Source organism: Ophidiomyces ophidiicola (genome assembly GCF_022830035.1).
Source record: "Ophidiomyces ophidiicola strain CBS 122913 chromosome Unknown scaffold_4, whole genome shotgun sequence".
NCBI lineage: Eukaryota > Fungi > Ascomycota > Eurotiomycetes > Onygenales > Onygenaceae > Ophidiomyces > Ophidiomyces ophidiicola.
This window is the reverse complement of record NW_026054644.1, coordinates 1162026-1179672: the sequence shown is the minus strand read 5'-3', so window position 1 is coordinate 1179672 and position 17647 is coordinate 1162026. Positions and strand designations below refer to the sequence as shown.

General features: G+C 49.5%; 3 protein-coding genes across 3 annotated transcripts; 1 reads left to right on the top strand and 2 right to left on the bottom strand.

The window, feature by feature from the left end:
* Positions 1 to 592: 592 nt before the first annotated feature.
* Positions 593 to 3239, bottom strand: VAC7 (Vacuolar inheritance and morphology protein; the record flags this gene model as incomplete). The annotated part of the gene is made up of 2 exons (XM_049250918.1): positions 593 to 2010; positions 2069 to 3239. 2 exons carry the CDS (start codon positions 3237 to 3239, stop codon positions 593 to 595), a joined length of 2589 nt encoding a protein of 862 aa, XP_049110502.1.
* A 4635-nt stretch (positions 3240 to 7874) lies between these two features.
* LOZ57_001835 (uncharacterized protein) lies at positions 7875 to 10629 on the top strand (the record flags this gene model as incomplete). The annotated part of the gene is made up of 4 exons (XM_049250917.1): positions 7875 to 8112; positions 8239 to 9645; positions 9740 to 10150; positions 10208 to 10629. 4 exons carry the CDS (start codon positions 7875 to 7877, stop codon positions 10627 to 10629), a joined length of 2478 nt encoding a protein of 825 aa, XP_049110501.1.
* Positions 10630 to 15075: 4446 nt separating this feature from the next.
* On the bottom strand, positions 15076 to 16306 carry LOZ57_001834 (uncharacterized protein; the record flags this gene model as incomplete). The annotated part of the gene is made up of 3 exons (XM_049250916.1): positions 15076 to 16026; positions 16106 to 16182; positions 16249 to 16306. The coding sequence occupies 3 exons, from the start codon at positions 16304 to 16306 to the stop codon at positions 15076 to 15078; spliced, it is 1086 nt and encodes a 361-aa protein (XP_049110500.1).
* Between the last annotated feature and the right edge of the window lie 1341 nt (positions 16307 to 17647).

The window sequence follows — 17647 nt, the reverse complement described above, 5'->3', positions numbered from 1 at the left end:
GTGTATGGGTATAAAGTAACAGAATGGACAAAAAAAAAAGAATACTAATCTCCATCCCTAAAGCCCAAAAGAAAGAGATATTATAACAACGACGGTAAACCAAGGAAATAAGCAGACCAGAAAGTCAAAAAAAATAGTAAATAATCCCATTTGCACTGAACACCATCCGCTGTGTTGTCGTTTCAGCAGTTGCCTTTTCCCATCTATATAACTGCAAGTTTGCATTTTGTGTCATGATTCGTCATAAATTTGAGGTATGCCTATGCTCCCGCTCTCAGTAAGTAGAGAGAGGAGCAAGGTAAAATTATCAATTTTCTTCTTTTCTGTTTTTTTGGTCCTGTTTTGGTAAATCGATGGCTCTTGCCTTCTCAGCTCCGCGTCTCAAACTACTCCAAAGAGTTGTAGGAGCGGGCATAATTACAAAATATAGTAGAAAAAAGGCGTTGATTGCCAGAAGAAAAGGCATTTGAAAATAGTGCAATCGGGGTGATATAAGCCCGAAGTGCTCAAGATGATCTCGAAAAATAGCACAGAAAAAAGTGACTTCAAAAATAGGCGGATAGTTGCGGGAGACTGAACGATTCATCGATAATCACTCGATGTGAATCGAATCATCAGAATCATCATCACCATCCTTATCGTTATCGTCCCCTTTGTCCGGCAGGACACTGATTTTTGAGCTCACGGAAGCGGATCTGGTCCCAGAGGTTAATGGTAGCTGGTATTTGACGACACCACGCACAATCAACTCGAAGGGATGCTGGAGAACGCGCTCCCACCTTAGAGAGCCTCCTTCTTCGGTTTTATTACCTGGTCTGGTCAATCGGACCTGCCCAGTGGAGTTGGAGGGGCGATGTTTCCAAGGCGACGAGTCAAAGACCAATGGTGATGCAAAATGGAAAATCCGACCTAGAAGCATAGTTTGGGGGTCGCCACTTGGGTCGTCCTCTGGTGGAATAGGATCAGTGCCTTTGTCCACCCCACCAGCTGTGGTAACCTCAGTTGAGTTCTCTTGGCGATGGTTGATCTTCCCCGCCATAATAGCACGCTTTCTGCTATCCGCAGTGCGGGGAAGCGATGGTGGATGTGGACCATGATCTCTCCAAAAAGCGTCGGTGCCCACAAATCTGCTCTTTGCGAATATATTCACATCCATATCGCTAATAGTGAGTGTAAATATATTAGGGTTGATGGCTTCGATATCCAGATCAAGCATGATTGTTTGTTCAGAAGCGAGAACGTTCTGGATTTCTCGAACATGGAGATCTCGAAGAGGCTGCGTAGCGCCAAAAATGAAGATAGTTGAACCGCCTGTTAAGATAAACAACAACGTGAAAAGTATTGCACACACGCCGTAGCGTGCACACCATCCCATTCGTAAGGAGCCCGAATGGTCCAGTTGTCGTAAGCCGGCGCTGTATGGGCGTCGTCCTTGCCGATTACGAGCCGCTCGCAGAGCGCCAACAAGTGGGGTTCTTTCATCATCGGCACCTTCAGCATCAAAATCGTAGCCATATGTATCTCCATCCTTTTTGAAATTTCGATTATGACCGTTGCCAAGTAGTTGCCTGGGTGACTTAGGACTGTGCGATGATTGAAAAGCTGGATCATCAACAAAAGGTTGATGGACGCCATTCCTCCCATGGCGTCCCATTTGATAATGGCGCGCCGTATGCATATGTCCATTTCCCCTTGAACTCCCTCTGCCCAAGCAACGGTCCTCGGTTTCACCGTCCATGGTATTATAGGAAGTATTTGTAAACTTCATACTCCGTTTCCCAGTGATTCCATGAAGGTCTCGAACACCAGGGCGGATTCGGCCACCGTACTGGTCCAGCTGGCCTACCATCGATGCCGTGCTTGGGGTTCGAGAATGATATCGGTGTTGCCGAGCAGGATGGGGGTCAGGAGGGTTTGACTCGTATACAAAGGTCTCTGCAGAATCTGATGAATCTGCATCGTCAACTGCGCTGGCTACTTTGGCCTCGAAAATATCCGCCTTCGATGAAACTACACAGAAAGTCAGCTTTTCTAAGAGTTCGCCTATTCATGTATTGAATCTATTTACCTGTTCCGGCAGGCAAGTTGAGCTTGCGAGTTTTCTTCTTTTCTTTCTTGGGTCGAATTGTCTCATCACTTGGACGTAAACGGATCATTGGGCCCCCCTCTTTCCTACCCAAACCTGCTCTCTCCCCAGCCCCTACACCCAGGGAGACTTGGGGTATTGAACTAACGGTTTCGGTTTCGACGGTCATATTGGTCATGGATGTCTCCCCGGTTTTACCGCGGGCAGAGCTCAACGAAGTGAACGATCGTTTTGCAACAGCCTCGTCTGGCTTCGGCTTACTAGGAATGGTTTTCCTAACATCTGCCTTAGACCCAGCACTCTTGTTACCACTGTCGCTTCCACTATCCCCAGGAGACTTTGTGGTTTTTGTAACTTCCCCAGATTCTTCGCTGGGAGATAGATCGGATACGGTAACCCTTGGTACACGGCCTTCTTGAACCGTCTCAAGAGCAGGCACAGTTCCTCGGGTAATTGAACCACGCAGAGTGTTCCGTCCCTGAGAATCTTCAGAAGCTTCAATAGAGATATCCGGCGACGGTATTTCCTCAGTTCCAGCATGGTACCGTTTACTCGAAGTGTTGGCAACAATACTGTCATTTTCCAAGCGTTTAGGGGATGTTGTGCGTTGGAGAGGGGTTCGTGTAGGTAGATTAGGAGGGGGTGACTTTAATCGATTTAATCGGGGCCATTGAAGTGGCGGATCACCCGACTTGGTGGGCATAACGGGCAGGGACGGGTCCGTCGGAGCATCAGTAGGTGGTAGTAGAGCGTGAGAAGCGTTTGAGTCAATGGGATTCCCCTCTAAGTCCAGGATTATAGGAGCAGAGGTATTGCCAGTTGATGTTGTACTCGATTTCCGGCTGTGGCTTGAGTCTTGAATATTCTTACGGGGTATGGAAAACGACCGTGATGTCGTGGCTCCGGGTCGGATCGGCGAAGTTTCGCGGGATGAGGCGGCGGAGATTGTGGAGGATAGCAAGGGGGTTTGTACGGTGGGAAGGTGTTTTGCCTGCGTCGTGCCATTTGACTGCAGGCCCCGGGTGGAGGGGACAACCGGGGAATATGAGGAACGAGGCCCTTGGCAGTGAGTACCGTTGCGAGAAGTTGACACGACAGGAGACGACATCTCCCAATCAGGGCCGTGCTGGCCATTACTATTCCCAGAAGACATGACAAGCGCGCAAACAGCAGGGCGCCCTTCAACAAGGTGAGATTGTTCACTATCGAATCCGAAGGTATCATTCACGCACGCAGGAGCCTGCCTGCAAGAAGGAATTTGCGCAGAGTGAATGGTATGCTAAGTTCTTCACATCAGCCAATAATCACAACTCCATCTTTATAACCGGGATAATCAAGCCAAACAGATTCACGGGGTTGTTGTTTTTTTTTTTTCTAGCCTCTCTCCGGGGAAGTGTGACAGTGAATGGCACAGAAACCGTCAGGGTAGGCGAGCAGACGGGAGGGAAAGGATTGGTTGGTGTTTGTTTGTTGTTATTGTTGGGCAGAAGTGAACCACATCATCGGAGCAGGGCGTTGAAGTTTGGGCAGACGAGCAGGCGAAAAGCGGTGGACGGGATTGGCGGGACGGATAGCCGGGGACAGAAGCGACAGTGGCTCGGAAGCGCCACGTTCCTGGTGCGTCTCTTGATTTAAAAATGTCGTTGAAAGGCCCTTTGTCTAGCTCCTCACAGATGCATCGTTGGCGGGAAAATGTGGTTCTGCTGGGTGGTGTGGATTTGCCGTTAGCGTCGATGAGACCAATGAGGGCAGCCCACGTCAAAAACGGGGAGGGAGGGATTGTTGGGAGCCTGAGCAACGAGCCCACAGTCCGGCAAAAGTTCCAAGAAGTGAAGCGGCCAGACAGGCACTGGGCTAAATTGCGCAACGAATCGAAGGCCGGCCACTCAACGAGCCTGCCAGGGGTCACGGGTGTGCGATATTAGGAGCCGGCAGGGATTTGCGGTGACGACGAGGAAGAGTCAGCGAGGGGGAGATTCGAGCGTGCGGAAGAGAATGCCAGAACTCGAAGAGCAGACGAGTGGGTTCTTGACTCCGGCGAGCGAGCGGGCGAGATGTTGGCGGTGGGTGGAAGTCGAGAAGGCGTGGCGGTTGGGCTTCCGCTTCGGGCTGGGTTATGTAACCAGCGCTGCCCGTGCGTCCCGAACGTGACGTGACCGTACGTACGCCAGGTACGGCCCTCCCGCGGCGATCTCGCGCCGTGTGATTGGCTGTGCGTCACCGCTATGACGCTTAGGTAAGTCGACTACAGTGTATGAGACCCGTCATTACGCCGGATTCCCCTCCCTAGCACAGCGCGACGCCGTTCTGTCGCTTCCTTGTATCTTCGGCGCCTGCAAACATACCGCGCACGATGCGTTCGCGTCAGCGGGAGTGCGTGCGCCCAGCATCGAATAGCCTTCCCAGTTTTGTGCATGACGGAGGCCCGTTTCAGGGATCCGTGCAGGCTGGCTTCCCGGTCTCCGTCATCTCGACTCCGTGTCAATAATAATAATACTTCAGAACTTCCAAGAAACCCATGGCATTCCGTCAGCGTCAGCGAGGGCCCAGAACACCTCCCAAACATCTAGATTCCTGCTAGCGCGGAAAGCTCCACTCATCCTGAATCAAGGGCTGATCAAGGGTGTCGGTGGCCGCCAGCCCGGGTTTGTGACACAAAAGGCGTCGGCAACTCCAACGCCGGTGCTGGCTTGTCCGGGGCCCGTGAGTTCATCTTGAAACATCCAGCTCGCTAGCAGGAGTCGACTGACATCCCTCAGAGGCGCCATCGCTCACCACGATCCAGGAAATACCCAGTCAAGATGGCGACTGCAGCGCCTGTAGCCAGTGCTGCCGGGTGTCTTTTGAGGACAGAAACAACAAGCGTAACGACGATCCAGTTTCTTATTACATGTTTTGAACTCTGTCAGCCACGCAACATCTAACCCCAAGCTACTCCCGTATTCTTTCCCGAGAAGGGGCCAGAATCAGTGCTAATAAGCCCAATGACGCTCAAGGAAGGTCCTTTGTATACATATGCGGGGTAGAAGCCCCGCTGAGTCAGTTCACGGGTGGACTGGAGCTGCTAGCTGCCGAGCTGCCGAGTGGTGTTTCCTTCCCTCTGCTTGCAGTGGAGCAGTAATGTTGGCTCCAGTGTTCAATCTCAGTTCTGGTCCTGCAGAGTCCTGTCGAGGCACCGGTTGTTTATCGTGCTTTTAGCTGCAGATACGGGTAGTTACGGAGTAACTAGTGGTCGGCTGGGCTGAAGCTTTTCGCTGCAGAAGATGAAGGCTAAGTGAGAGATAAATCCGTTTCCTGACCGCCGCTCCTTATAATACTCCTGTGTCCCGCCTACAAAGATGCAGGGGGGATATCCTCTTCCTGGAAACCAGCCTACACCCCCAGAGTTGCATCCTCGCTTCTTTTCTTCCTTTTGCCTATTCTTTCAGGATCGCAATTCGGAACGTAATGCAACCGCTATCCATGGGGTTATTATATAGGAAAAGGGCCTGATATTCTTCTTCTACCCATATCCTCCGAAATATTTCTCTGTTTATTTCCCTATACTCATGAAGCGTCACGCACAGCGTCGTCAATGGACCACCAAATCTTCAGTGATGATCACTAATATAAATTCCTCGATTAAAACATAATTAGGACCCTTTTCTATGACATATTTTCAGGATTGCTTGGTATCTTCCCTCATTTCAGGCAGGCTAGAATCTAAACAAAACTCGATAGAATTTGCTACTACTTGTAGGTAAACTTAACAAGTTTTACCCCAAAATGATTAAGGATTCCCAGCGACTATTCTACGTATTCCACTTTGCTATTGCAATTAGCTGATGATAATCCTGAAGACCTTCTCCCGCGTAAACCCACGGGCCAGACAAAGAATGAACTCCATATTGTTGGCAGAACAGGGTGATATTCGAGTGAGATACCCGTTTAGTGAGGCCTCACATAACGAAGCCTCTTCCTGGTGGTGATTTGGGTATCCAAGAAATGGTTAGGTTGTATCTGACATCGTCTCTGTTCATTTCAATGCAGGTCGCTTGATCCTTTTGGTCACATGGCTGGTTAGGATAAGGCTGGAAATCAAAGCGGCCGGAGGCTCGGAGCCTTTACGATGTACCCAGACAGCACATACAACTGGATGCGTGACCACAGCGTCCGGATATCGGGGGTAATGTCCGACCGGTAATGATAACTCTTTCGAATAATTTGATGAAGGATATTGTGCAACATACATACCTAGGCCTTGCAGTGGCGGAAGAGGGCGTTCATTCCAATATCCTTCCCGAGACTACGTTTATTGTACATACATACATAGCTATCAGGGTCCTAACCCAGACCATTTTGGCGGGGTGCACAACGGCCTCGAGGACACGTAAGAACAACGCGGCGTTGCGGCTGACTTGCAAGCTAGCATCGATGCAACATCGCAAGTGACCATTGGGAGGAGGCTGTCGAAGTTAGAGAGGGCGCGGGTACGGAGTATGACACCATTATTGTCTCTGTACACATACTGCACCGGCCCATCTTGTACTCTGGAACCGCGCGGGCCCAACCATGGTTCGCAACTGTGCCAAATAGGAAACCCGGACGACATCTCCGCCGTTCAACGACGCCCAACATAGCCGTGAGTTGTGAACCAGCCGGGCGCTGAGCCCGTCGGCATTGGGGGCGAGCTGAAAGCCGACCGAAACATGAACTACTGGGGGCTGAGTCCTCTAATATTATACCAGGCGCTACTATAGCTAATTACTAGTAGCTGCACGCAGGATGCTGGCCGCATGCAGCGGGCAGACAAAGGAGAACATGCACCTGCCACCACCGCCACGATGCCTAAGTATGGCGTACAGGCACCTTGATCGCAGAAAGAGGATCGGGCGTCAGGGCGAGCCGTCGTACTGGCGCCCTGTTTTGAAACCCCAGACCGGCGCAGAAGAGAGCCTATGAGCTCACGATCCTCGCTGTTATTGGCGCCCAGCAGGCAGAGGGCGCCGACTAACTAGACAAGGCTGCGGCTCTGGCAGACAAGATACGCCAGCCCGCGGAGATCGCCAGCGCCCTGGCCGGCACACAAAGGCCGAGAAATGAATCATTCTGACGGTCCCGCCAGACACCCACCGCGCCCGGCCGCCCCGACGTCAGCTCTTTCACAAGCAAGCATTCCCCGCCGCGGTGCCTGAACTCGGCTTCGTCCTCTGGCCGCCCTCTTTGCTTCCTTCCGCGGGCGACGTGGGATCGCCGTCGCTTGGCCCGCGTCATCTGGCAGGGGCTGCGTATTGCCAGCGCCGTTCGCGGCTGCTAAGCGCACGCCTGCGCTACGATGCGCCCGCCTGGCTTACAGACGACCTTACGCGCACAGCCGCCAGCCGCTTCGACGCATCCCTGCCGTATGGTACCGTCCGGCTCTCGTTATTTCGCATCGTGACGCCCCGGCTCACTGCGTTTCGCGCGGTCTTTGGCGTTCTGCGCCCGTCTGTACGGCCGCCCGGCGATCCTTTGCCCCTCTCCTGCTCCTCCTCAACCAACCTCGTTGCCCGCCCGTCTCTCTTCTTGTCTATCAAAACGCCGCTCAGCCTTGTTGCTTGCGAAACTTGGGTGCTGAACTAGCTGCCTGCCTACCTGCCTACTAGCCCACCAGCCCACCAGGGCGCCAGCCACCGCCCTTCTTTATCTCTGCTCTCACCCCTCCCCCGCCCTCCAGCACCTACCACCTGTTGCTCATTGACAGCTGAGGCGTCGGCATCATTCTGTGATTTGTATTAAAGCACCTTCTCTGTCCGTTTCATCAGCACCGATGAGCTATTCCTACAAAGAACGGGACCGTGACTGGGACGAGATGTCTCGCCACTCCGACCCAAGAACGACGTATTCCACCATTAAACGTTACGTCATTCCAGACGACCGTTCCTCTCGTCGAGACGATCCCGGCACCAGTGAACGTCAACTGGCCGTCCGGACTCTGGATCGGGAGGATCGTAGCGCAACGTCTCGCCGCTATGATTACGAATATAACCTGGACACCGACTTCGATCGTGGGTCTTCCTCCCCTCTTTCTTCATACCGCCTCTGGTTCTTTTTATACCCTTTTAGGCCCTGCCTACCCAATACTATTCTCCATTATCAGGATTAGTCTTTACTAAACAATATGGAGGTTGCAGCCGTTTATCGTGGCGCCAACTACTCCCCCCGCTCCGAGGCCGACTACCAAATCGTCCATCGTTCTGAGACAGATGACCGCTATGTAGCTCGCCGTGATCCAAGAGATGATGACTATTACTACTACCGGCGGGTTCGTGAATATGACAACGCGCGGCCCGGTTCAGAGTACGATGGAAGAAGCTACCGCACCGAAAGCCCCCGGCGCGCCCGGTCGCGAAGGCAGAAATATAACAGTGATGACGAAACGATATACACCTCTCGGACCGATCGTGACGAAAGCCCTCACTACAAACGCCATCTAGCAGAGGGTGCTCTAGTTGGTGTAGGAACCGCAGAGCTGATCCGCCATCAAAAGAAACCGCGCGACCGTGACACGGCTTTGGCGCGTGTGGGCAAAGATGTTGGCGCTGGAACACTTGGTGCTCTGGCTGCCGACGCAATCACTCGTGCCCGCAGCCGTCATAGAAGCAAAAGTCGTCCGCGCAGCAAGAGTCGCCATCGTGGAGGCTCTGTCGATCGAGGAACGGACCACCTTCATGAGCATTACCGATATCGCCATAGACGCTACCATCGCAGCCGTTCATCTTCCCATTCTCGTGTCCGGACTCTGGCTGGGTTGGGATTGGGCGCAGCCGCGATTGCCGGAGCTGTTGCTTTGGCTAAAAAGCACTCTGACAATAAAGCTGAGAAAGCAAGAGAGGAGAAGTCGGATAAATCGAGCCGTCGAAGCCGATCCCGTCGTCGTCGTTCCTCCCCCAGCCCTGTGTCAGATGCTCGTGATCCCAACCACCGTAACAAGAGAATGGCAGAAGCAGGCCTAGCAGGCGCAGCGGTTGCCGGCCTGATTGAGCATGCACGCAGTAAGTCTCGGCCAAGAAACGCCCGCTCAAAGAGTCGACTTCGCACCGGTCTTCCAATTGCTGCCGCTGGCCTAGGAAGCGCTGCAATTGCGGCGGTCTACGAGAAAACTAAAGCGAAAGGCGAAGAAACAAAGGCAAAGGAAAAAGAAAAAATAAAGGAAAAAAAAGAGAGACGTGCTCGGAGTCGCTCTAGAAGCACAGCGCGATCTTACACGACCACTGCACCAAGCGTGGCACCCCATTTGATCGAGTATGGCGGCGACCCAATACAAGGCCGAATTCCGGCTGCCGATTACTATGGCCGACCTGAAAGCCCTCCGTACTATGCCAACAGGAGGTATAGTCGAAGCCGCAGCCGCCGTCGCAGCCTATCCACCGACAGTTGGTCGTCTGACCAGGAGAGAAGACACCGGCGCCGTAGCCAGAGTCGATCCAGGGAATATGCCACTGCCGGTATTGCCGCTGCTGGCGCTGCCGGTGCGGCTGGCTTGGCTGCTCATGAGTATAAACAGCGAAAAGAGCGAAAGAAAGCCGAGAGGGCGCGAAGTAGGTATTTTTTTCCCCGTTTTCCTTTCTCCCCCTTGCCTCGGCTCTCTGCCGTGGCTCACAGAAAGAATTAATCCACTAATGTATTCTATAGGGCTTGAACAAGAAGAATCTCAAAGTGATATTGTAGAGAACAGTTATGATTCTGCACGTTACCCGCCTTCTCCGCCTCCTCCCAGCGCCTCGTCCGTTTCACAAGAAAGCTTTTATCCCCATACAAATCAGTTTCCGCCGCCCCCTACGCCAAGACCAATGGAGTATGCCCACAGCCCTGCCAACTATTCTGATTATCCTCCTGCGCCTGTTCCTCCTCCCGCTCACCCGTATTACTCTTCTGACTACCCACCACCCCCGGGTGCTGGGCCTTCCACTCCTCAGCCATATAATTATGCACCTCCAACAACACGCGATCCATACCCGCCACAGCAACCCAGAGGTGATGAGAATGTGAGTGCTGTTCCGAAATCCATCCCCACTACCGAGCAGCATCACAGTACAGATGATGGTGGGTTCAGGTAGTGCTTTTGTTAGAGATCTCATAGCTGATATTTTGACTTGATAGGTGTAAACCAGGACAATCCGTCAGAACAGCCGGGTGATAATCACCCTCCTGCAACACTTCAGCCCTCAGATTCCCAGTTCAGGTCGCCTAGTCCTCTGCCAGGCAAAACTGTTCAATTTGATCTAGAACCTGATGTTGCCTCCATTTCTTCCCCACAGGACAACGGTTACGAGACTGATGATAGCGATTCGACTGTTGATGAATACAAGGATTATCGCCGTCGCCGCCACCGCCACTCCTCTCGACGTCGTCAACGTCATTCTCGATCACCATCACCAGTACTAATAGCTTCACGGCATGAGCGTAGCTCTAAAACTCCGCTTGGTTCATCTGGAAATCATTTCTCCGATTCTGATGCTACTGTTGATTTGCCAGATAGATTTGATTCACGGGGGCATCCGATGTCAACAACATGGTGGTAGATCATTTGGCCCTATTTGGTTTTGCCTTTTGGTAATTTCTAGTATTTTCCTCGCCATTCTCGCGCGATTTGTTTATCTTTCTTCTTGAGCAACGTTTTCATTATCACACTATGTCATGATATATATTTCCTTATTATACTATTGACTTCTGTTACATTTTAAATTGGTTCTATTTTTGATATCTCTACATTTTAACGATTTCTTGATGAGAATAACGATTTATGAGTCTGGAAATGACTTGGAAGGAGGATTTTTTTTTGAATCTTATTTTGCAAATAGTTCACTTTTCCTGATATTCATGGAAAGAGGGTAAAATATTTCATCACCATTTGGATATGTCATCTGTCTTCAATCACTACTCCACGGCCTATCTTCGGACATAGTCTCATAACAACTGAGTTGGGCACTGCCGAGGTTTGAGCGCCCTACGTCATCCCATCAATAGATTACGCCGAGACTGGCTAGTGACAGATATTCATAAGCTTCAGGTTACATCAGCGGATTAGCCTTTAGGTAACTATGGCAAACGAGGGTGGCACGCCTAACTAGTAAAGAGGACACCCCAACTGCATTACGTGCGGCTAGTTGCGTTGGGGAGGTTTGAGAATGGTTGTTGTTTCCAATCCTAACAATAACAATGGCACTGTTAAGAAGAAATGCGATCCAGGTGTTGCAGGTGTGCATGACCGCATGCTATTGAGCGAACAGACTTAAAGATATTTTTTGAAAAAGATATCAATTCAATTCCACTACCTGCATTAATACAGGTAGTATAAACCTTTCTTCGCTTCACCCCATCGGATGAAACAGTTCTGGCAGTGCTTTCTGAGCAGCGCTAGAAAACTTTCCAAACTCATAGTCTGCCCGATTCACACCATTTTCGTCCCCCAAGGCGCGGTGATATGAAAATATAAAGCTAGGTATTCTTTCAAAAGATTCTCACGACTTCCATTCCTATAACCAGTCACCTGCCCTAATTACAGAGCTTTCGCCGCCATGCCTTGAAAACAGGAAATAAAATGGATATGAAAAGCGACATGACATGACCATAATAGTGTTTGATTTTATGAGGAAGAGGTTTAAAAGACGAGAGCAGCACCCTTTGTTTTCTTGTCACCACTGTTATTTTGATAAATAGTTAGCAAAGTTCACCAATAGTGAGTGCATCGAGTATCGTTCTTAGGCAGGCAGAAAATAATAATAGAGAGAAAAGGTACGCACCCCAATTCGAAGTGCTTGCATCGTTTCAGAGCGAGCTGTGCCTTTGTCTTGCAGACGGTGCACTCCAATCGCAGAACAACTTTCTTTGTGGTCTTCGCCTTCTTTCTGAACACGGGTTTGGTCTGACCACCGTAACCACTCTGCTTGCGGTCGTAACGGCGCTTACCCTGAGCGAACAGGGAAGCCTATCATAATGGAAAAACATAAAATTAGCCACTGTCACAGAGAAAGAAACTCTCCCAGCAGGTCGAAGGATCACAGGTGGTAGCTCACCTTTCCAGCCTTGTATTGTGTAACTCTGTGCTGGGTGTGTTTTTTGCACTGCTTGGCCTTGCAGTATGTCCGGCGGGTTTTGGGAATGTTGACCTGTTTTGCGCAAATGGCGAATTGTCAGCCAGGCATTCTTTTTAATGCTAAACGACAGATTGGAGCCCATCTGCATTCCACCGAGACGACATATTCGGAATTCAAGGTAACGGTGCATTGGCTGTAGCACTGGGTAAAGTACGTATATTGTCGATCGTTTGTGTGCGAGTTCTTAAGTTGTGTAGATAGATCGCATCAAAATGCTTCCGCCCCATTCTGAACGGGCTTCTCATTCAAAATCTTCGAATTTTTCATTCAAAAATGTCCGGTCCGATCATCCACCATCTCTGCCGTGCGATTTAACCGCAACATCTCGATCGTGGGGTGCTTCGGTATCGGTCAGGCGTCGGTCATCGGTGGAATGTCGCAATGCCTCGCTCTAACAAAATTCTGGCTCCAAAAAGTAATGAAAAGTATATCCTTACCATTTTGACTGATTTGCCGGGTCACGAACTGGGTGTGGTCGTTGTCGTCTCGATCGTTGAATCGCGCGGTGCTAAAGATGGAGTGTGCGATACCTTTTCGCTTATGGTGTTCCACCACCGCGCTAACCCCATTCGGCAACCAACCAGTCATTAGGTACCTGCCTGCATCGCCCTGGGTTCAACAGCTTCAACACAACCACCATTAGTTAAATGGTTTACTGACTTGCTTGATCTTTTAAAATTTCTATCTATATATGTGGACATACTCCGTATATCAAAACGGGAGGCCCATTCCTGGTCGCTTTTACTAATTATTTAAATGGCGGAGCTTCCACAAATACATTAGGCTACTTTATTGATGACTCCTAATGCTGATTTTTAGGAAATAGCACTCATTTGAGTGCTCTGGATTTGCTCAAATGCTTGACTCTAGCTAGCCCGACATTTTGTACAGTACTTGCCGCATCCAAACTTTTACGGTTACCCAGTCTTTCAGAAGTTCCGCTCTTAAAATATATCACACGTAGATGCCACATTACTTGCCTTGAAGCTGCTCTCAAGCTGCCGCTTGTCCATTTTCACCAGTATGTAGTTGAGGTATTTCTAAGCTTCCACTCGCTATTTGATACAGCCAAATTTCAGTGTATGAAAGTAGGCTGCCTGCCTGCAAACGCATAGGCTGAATAATTAGGGATCAAGCACTTGTGTTAATTTCATTATTAAAATGAACATATAGGCTGCAAGCGACTGGTTCTAATATGTGATGAAAAAACTGCCGTTATATAGTAGCCATGTCTTTAGTTCTGAATTGACAGGGTGAAGAACCAAACGCCCTACCCCACCCTGGTGGCCTTGCCTTGCGTGTTTGACCCCGCTACGTAAACAATTCAATTCCAACATCAATATCACCCCAGATCCTACCACCAGAAAGCTCACTACTATCTACCTCGCAGCACCACCAACTACTAATTAAACAACAAACTTCGCTGTCCTAGACCAATCGAGCCGGCCGTGGAACCCCAAAGTCGAGGATGCTGATCAAGTTGGGTCCCATCCGTGTCACTGAAAAGCGCTCTGTATGGAGACTAACACCTTTTCTTCTCATCTAATAGAGTCCGAACGCTTACGGGAAAAGAAATTGAGCTCGATATCGAGCCGGATTTCAAAGTGCGTCTCTCTGACCGCCGTTACCATTTCCCCCCGCCCCACCGCTTCTCACGCGGGTATAAGACGCTTGAACGCGACATTCTTATTGACAAGCCCTGCTATTCACAAATTCTAGGTTTCCCGAATTAAGGAGCGTGTGGAAGAGAAAGAGGGCATTCCGCCTGTACAGCAGCGTTTGATTTTTGGAGGGAAACAGATGTGTGTCACTTTCCACTTATGCGTTTCAACAGAGCCATTTTCGCGGCTACATCAACCATTCATGTTCTGAAAATTCCAGGAGAAATTGATTACTGACTTCGCTGGATCAAATAGGGCCGATGACAAGACCGCGCAGGACTACAACCTTGAAGGCGGGGCCACACTTCACCTTGTCCTCGCTCTACGAGGGGGCAAATAAATGTGGTACCCATTTGAAAAGAGAGAAATTTTATTTTGAAGTTGTGTGTGCCTGGAGTGCCACGGATATTGGTTGACTAGCGGGGTGGGCTCATGACGTCTCCAATTCTTTCCCTGGCCAAACTTCCAATGGCATACATTGAGAGTGTTGCGTTTTTTGTAAAGGCAGATGAAGTGATTCCTGCCTCCCCGAAAAGCTCATCATTATGAGTGAGCCGGTATTTCTTACAGTTTAAGTTTGAAAGATGTTTCTCTCTTTCTCCCTCCCCTCTTTTTTTTTTTTTTTTTTTTTTGAGGGGGGCGTGTTGTGTATAGATCCAGTTGCTACGGCCTATAAACAACGGTCTTCCCTTTGGCAAAGCTGATGTACAATACTCAGGAGTGTCAATTTTGCCCCTTGGTATCCTTTCTATTGAAATAACCTTCAACTGGAACATTTACTATACATTCATAATCAAAATTGATCCATCACACTCCAGCTCAATTGATAACTCCAGAAAATATGCAATCGTTTCCTTCGCTGTCTTTCAATAATAAATAGCTCCAGGTAAGCGCTCGCCTGCCGGTTAAATCGGTAAGAAGCCGCTTTCTATTTGGACAGTGTATGAAAATCCGGTATATAAGTCAAAAAAGTGTACGTGTTTAAAAAACCTTGCCGTAAAATGGCTGTATATCATGATAATTCTGCTCGAGTGTTGTAATTGCTATCATATCCCAAAATATCCTATGCACCCATAGCGCTAACCAAGTTGTTTGAAGAAGATCGGAAGAACAATGCGGTTTTGGTGTAATGCCGTTAAATTGCTGGTGTTATATACCTGCTGGCTCCTAGCTTGTTCATTGGTTTTAGAGGTATTTAGAGATTGGCACATTATGCTAGTCTCTTCGGTGTTGAAGATGCTACCCGCTTTTTAGGAATTAGAAGCGGGTTAGCAGGGGGTAATCGACGTTTGCGTGGTAGTACAGGGTAAGGCTTTGGTGATAATTGTAACTCTTTTGATACCACGGACTCCGCTGGTGAGTCGATGACGGGCTTTTGAGTTGTTGGGCCGGCATGTTCCGTCTGTGAAGAGCCGGTTCTAGCCTTAACGATAGTGGACGGCGAGACTGGATTTAGTGTAGGGCGCGAGCGAATTGCTGATGAAGCCATGGGAAGCAGTTTGCTAATAGCTGGCCTCTGTGGGCTACCACCGGTGATTCCACCTGGGATTGCATTTGGCACCCCATTTTTAATATCTGCCCGCCTCTGCTCATACTTGTAGTCATCAAGAAACGATCTCGGAGCTTTGGTAACAGTTGACGCTCTCTTATTTAATTGGTGGGTAGGAATGCAAAGATGTCCATTCCGCTTTACTACTGGTAAAGCCGACTTCTTGGACTTTGTTTGTGAGGGCAATCTCGGCTTTTCCAAAAGCCACCGCGACTGCTGAGAGAATGGCGTCAGGCCTTTACCATCATCCTTTGCAGGAGGAGCTAAAACAAAGACTGGCTCTATGCCGCCCATCTTTCGGTCGAAATTGGCGTATCTTTGCAGGCTGGTCGGCTTTTCCTTTGGCAGGCCCAGCTTCCTAGCATTGACAACCTTTGGTGACTGCTTCACTTTTTTAGAGTTCAGGCCATTCATGACCTGTCTGACTTGCTCGGCTTGCTGCTCGAGCTCTTCTGCGGCTTGTTTTCTCAAGGAGAGGTAGAAATAATACCAGCTCTCTTGGGGTACCTGGAGGTCCACCTCCCTCCAGAACGGGATGTCCCGCTTGATAATTTCGACCCAGAACTCACTCATCTGCTGTTTGAGCTGCGGTGAGCTGGTTTCAATATTATGCTAAATGATAGCTTAGCAAAGAAGTCACGCTACAAAAAGGGGCAGTGGAGAGATGTGGGTAAATTGTTTCTAGTCTTACCAACTGCTTTGGGTTCTCGACTTTTGCGAGAATAGGTCGTACAAGCTCGAATGGGGCATCTCCCAAGCCGTGTATTGCTATTTCAAGTAAGTTAGAGCTGTTCTTTTGAAGTCTAACGGAGGTTACAAATTGGAGAGGCTCACATTTAGCCTGCTTGACGCAGGCGTTACGAGCAAGCTGAACTAGTGATAAAACGGCCATCTTAGTAGGCGATGGCTCGTTTGAAGAGAATATTTATACTATAAAATAAGCGAGGAGTAATGATATCTTGGGCAGGTAAAGAGGGTAGGCTCGTGGTCCGAGAGAATGAATGTTCGTGGGAAGTGAAGGAAAATGAAAAAAAGGAAAGTGAGTGGCCGGGTAGGCATATAGGTAGGTATATATAATTCATGAGGAGCCGGATCTCTTAAACCGGGAACGTTGGCCGATGGCAGGAGTCACGATAAGGTATTCGCTGTAGTGGCAGAATTTCCTTGGTTCCAGGTGGTCGCCGTAGCCATCGCGGACTGTCATTGGCCGGTGATGCCAAGCGGACCCTTCCTACTTCGGTGGCGCGTTTATTTTCGGAATCATTTGGACGTCGAGTGATCATCGATCCAGGGTTCACGCACTGCAACAACAAGCGCCATGAGCCAACAAATACTACTACTTCGGTACGCGGACGTTTAGCTGCTATTTTCTCCAGCAATAGCATCTTCACACCGAGGCTCACTTGGAGTCGGGGTTTTGGACACTACACCAGTCTACATTCCTTAGTTCAGAGTGGCACCCGGCCTAGTTATTCCTAGTTACTGCCTGGAGCGCCTGGTGAATCAATTTTAGGTGTTACAAATCAGTCGGTACCCATCGTATCGGTACTTAGTACTTTAAAACACTATGATTCACAATGGTCAGTCAGGCTACCAAGAACCCATAGGAGAATACGCTATAGGGCAGCTTCTGCTCCTAACGTATTTTTATACTGCTAATCTGATGGCCAACGTCGCTCTTTCACCTATAGGTGACAATACTAGGAAACAACTGCTCGCTAGAAGGCGATATCGCTGACATGCTTTTCCTTAACTCTCCTGGTCTTGGTTTTGTTTCTGCGAGTGCGATAGTGTCAGTATTCAGTTCCTAAATTGCGGGGAGCATATACTGAGTACCCACATTGCAGCAACACCTTGGATACCCCTTTGGAGGTGGAATGATAATTTCAGATACCTGGTGGTCTGCCCTCAGGTTTCTCCCCTTAGTATTGACTCGGTGCGTTGACGCTGCTTCAGTCTGGGGAGCCCGATTGAACTAGCTACGTAGGTGTCATATATTCATCCAGCTCTTTGCCTGATACTGTGTATTTTGATACCATGTATCGATATGTGCTTGTCATTGGTCACTTTCTCGCAAACAGTATCGCTGCTGGAACTCTGGGGCTCAAGACCAACTAGGCCTTTAGCTTACTGTTCTCTATTCAAGAAGTCTGGCCCGCTGTGATTTCTTTCAGGGACACTTTACCCTAGAAGCTCGCTGGAGAACGCTTTGTCGGATTACATCTGCCAAAGT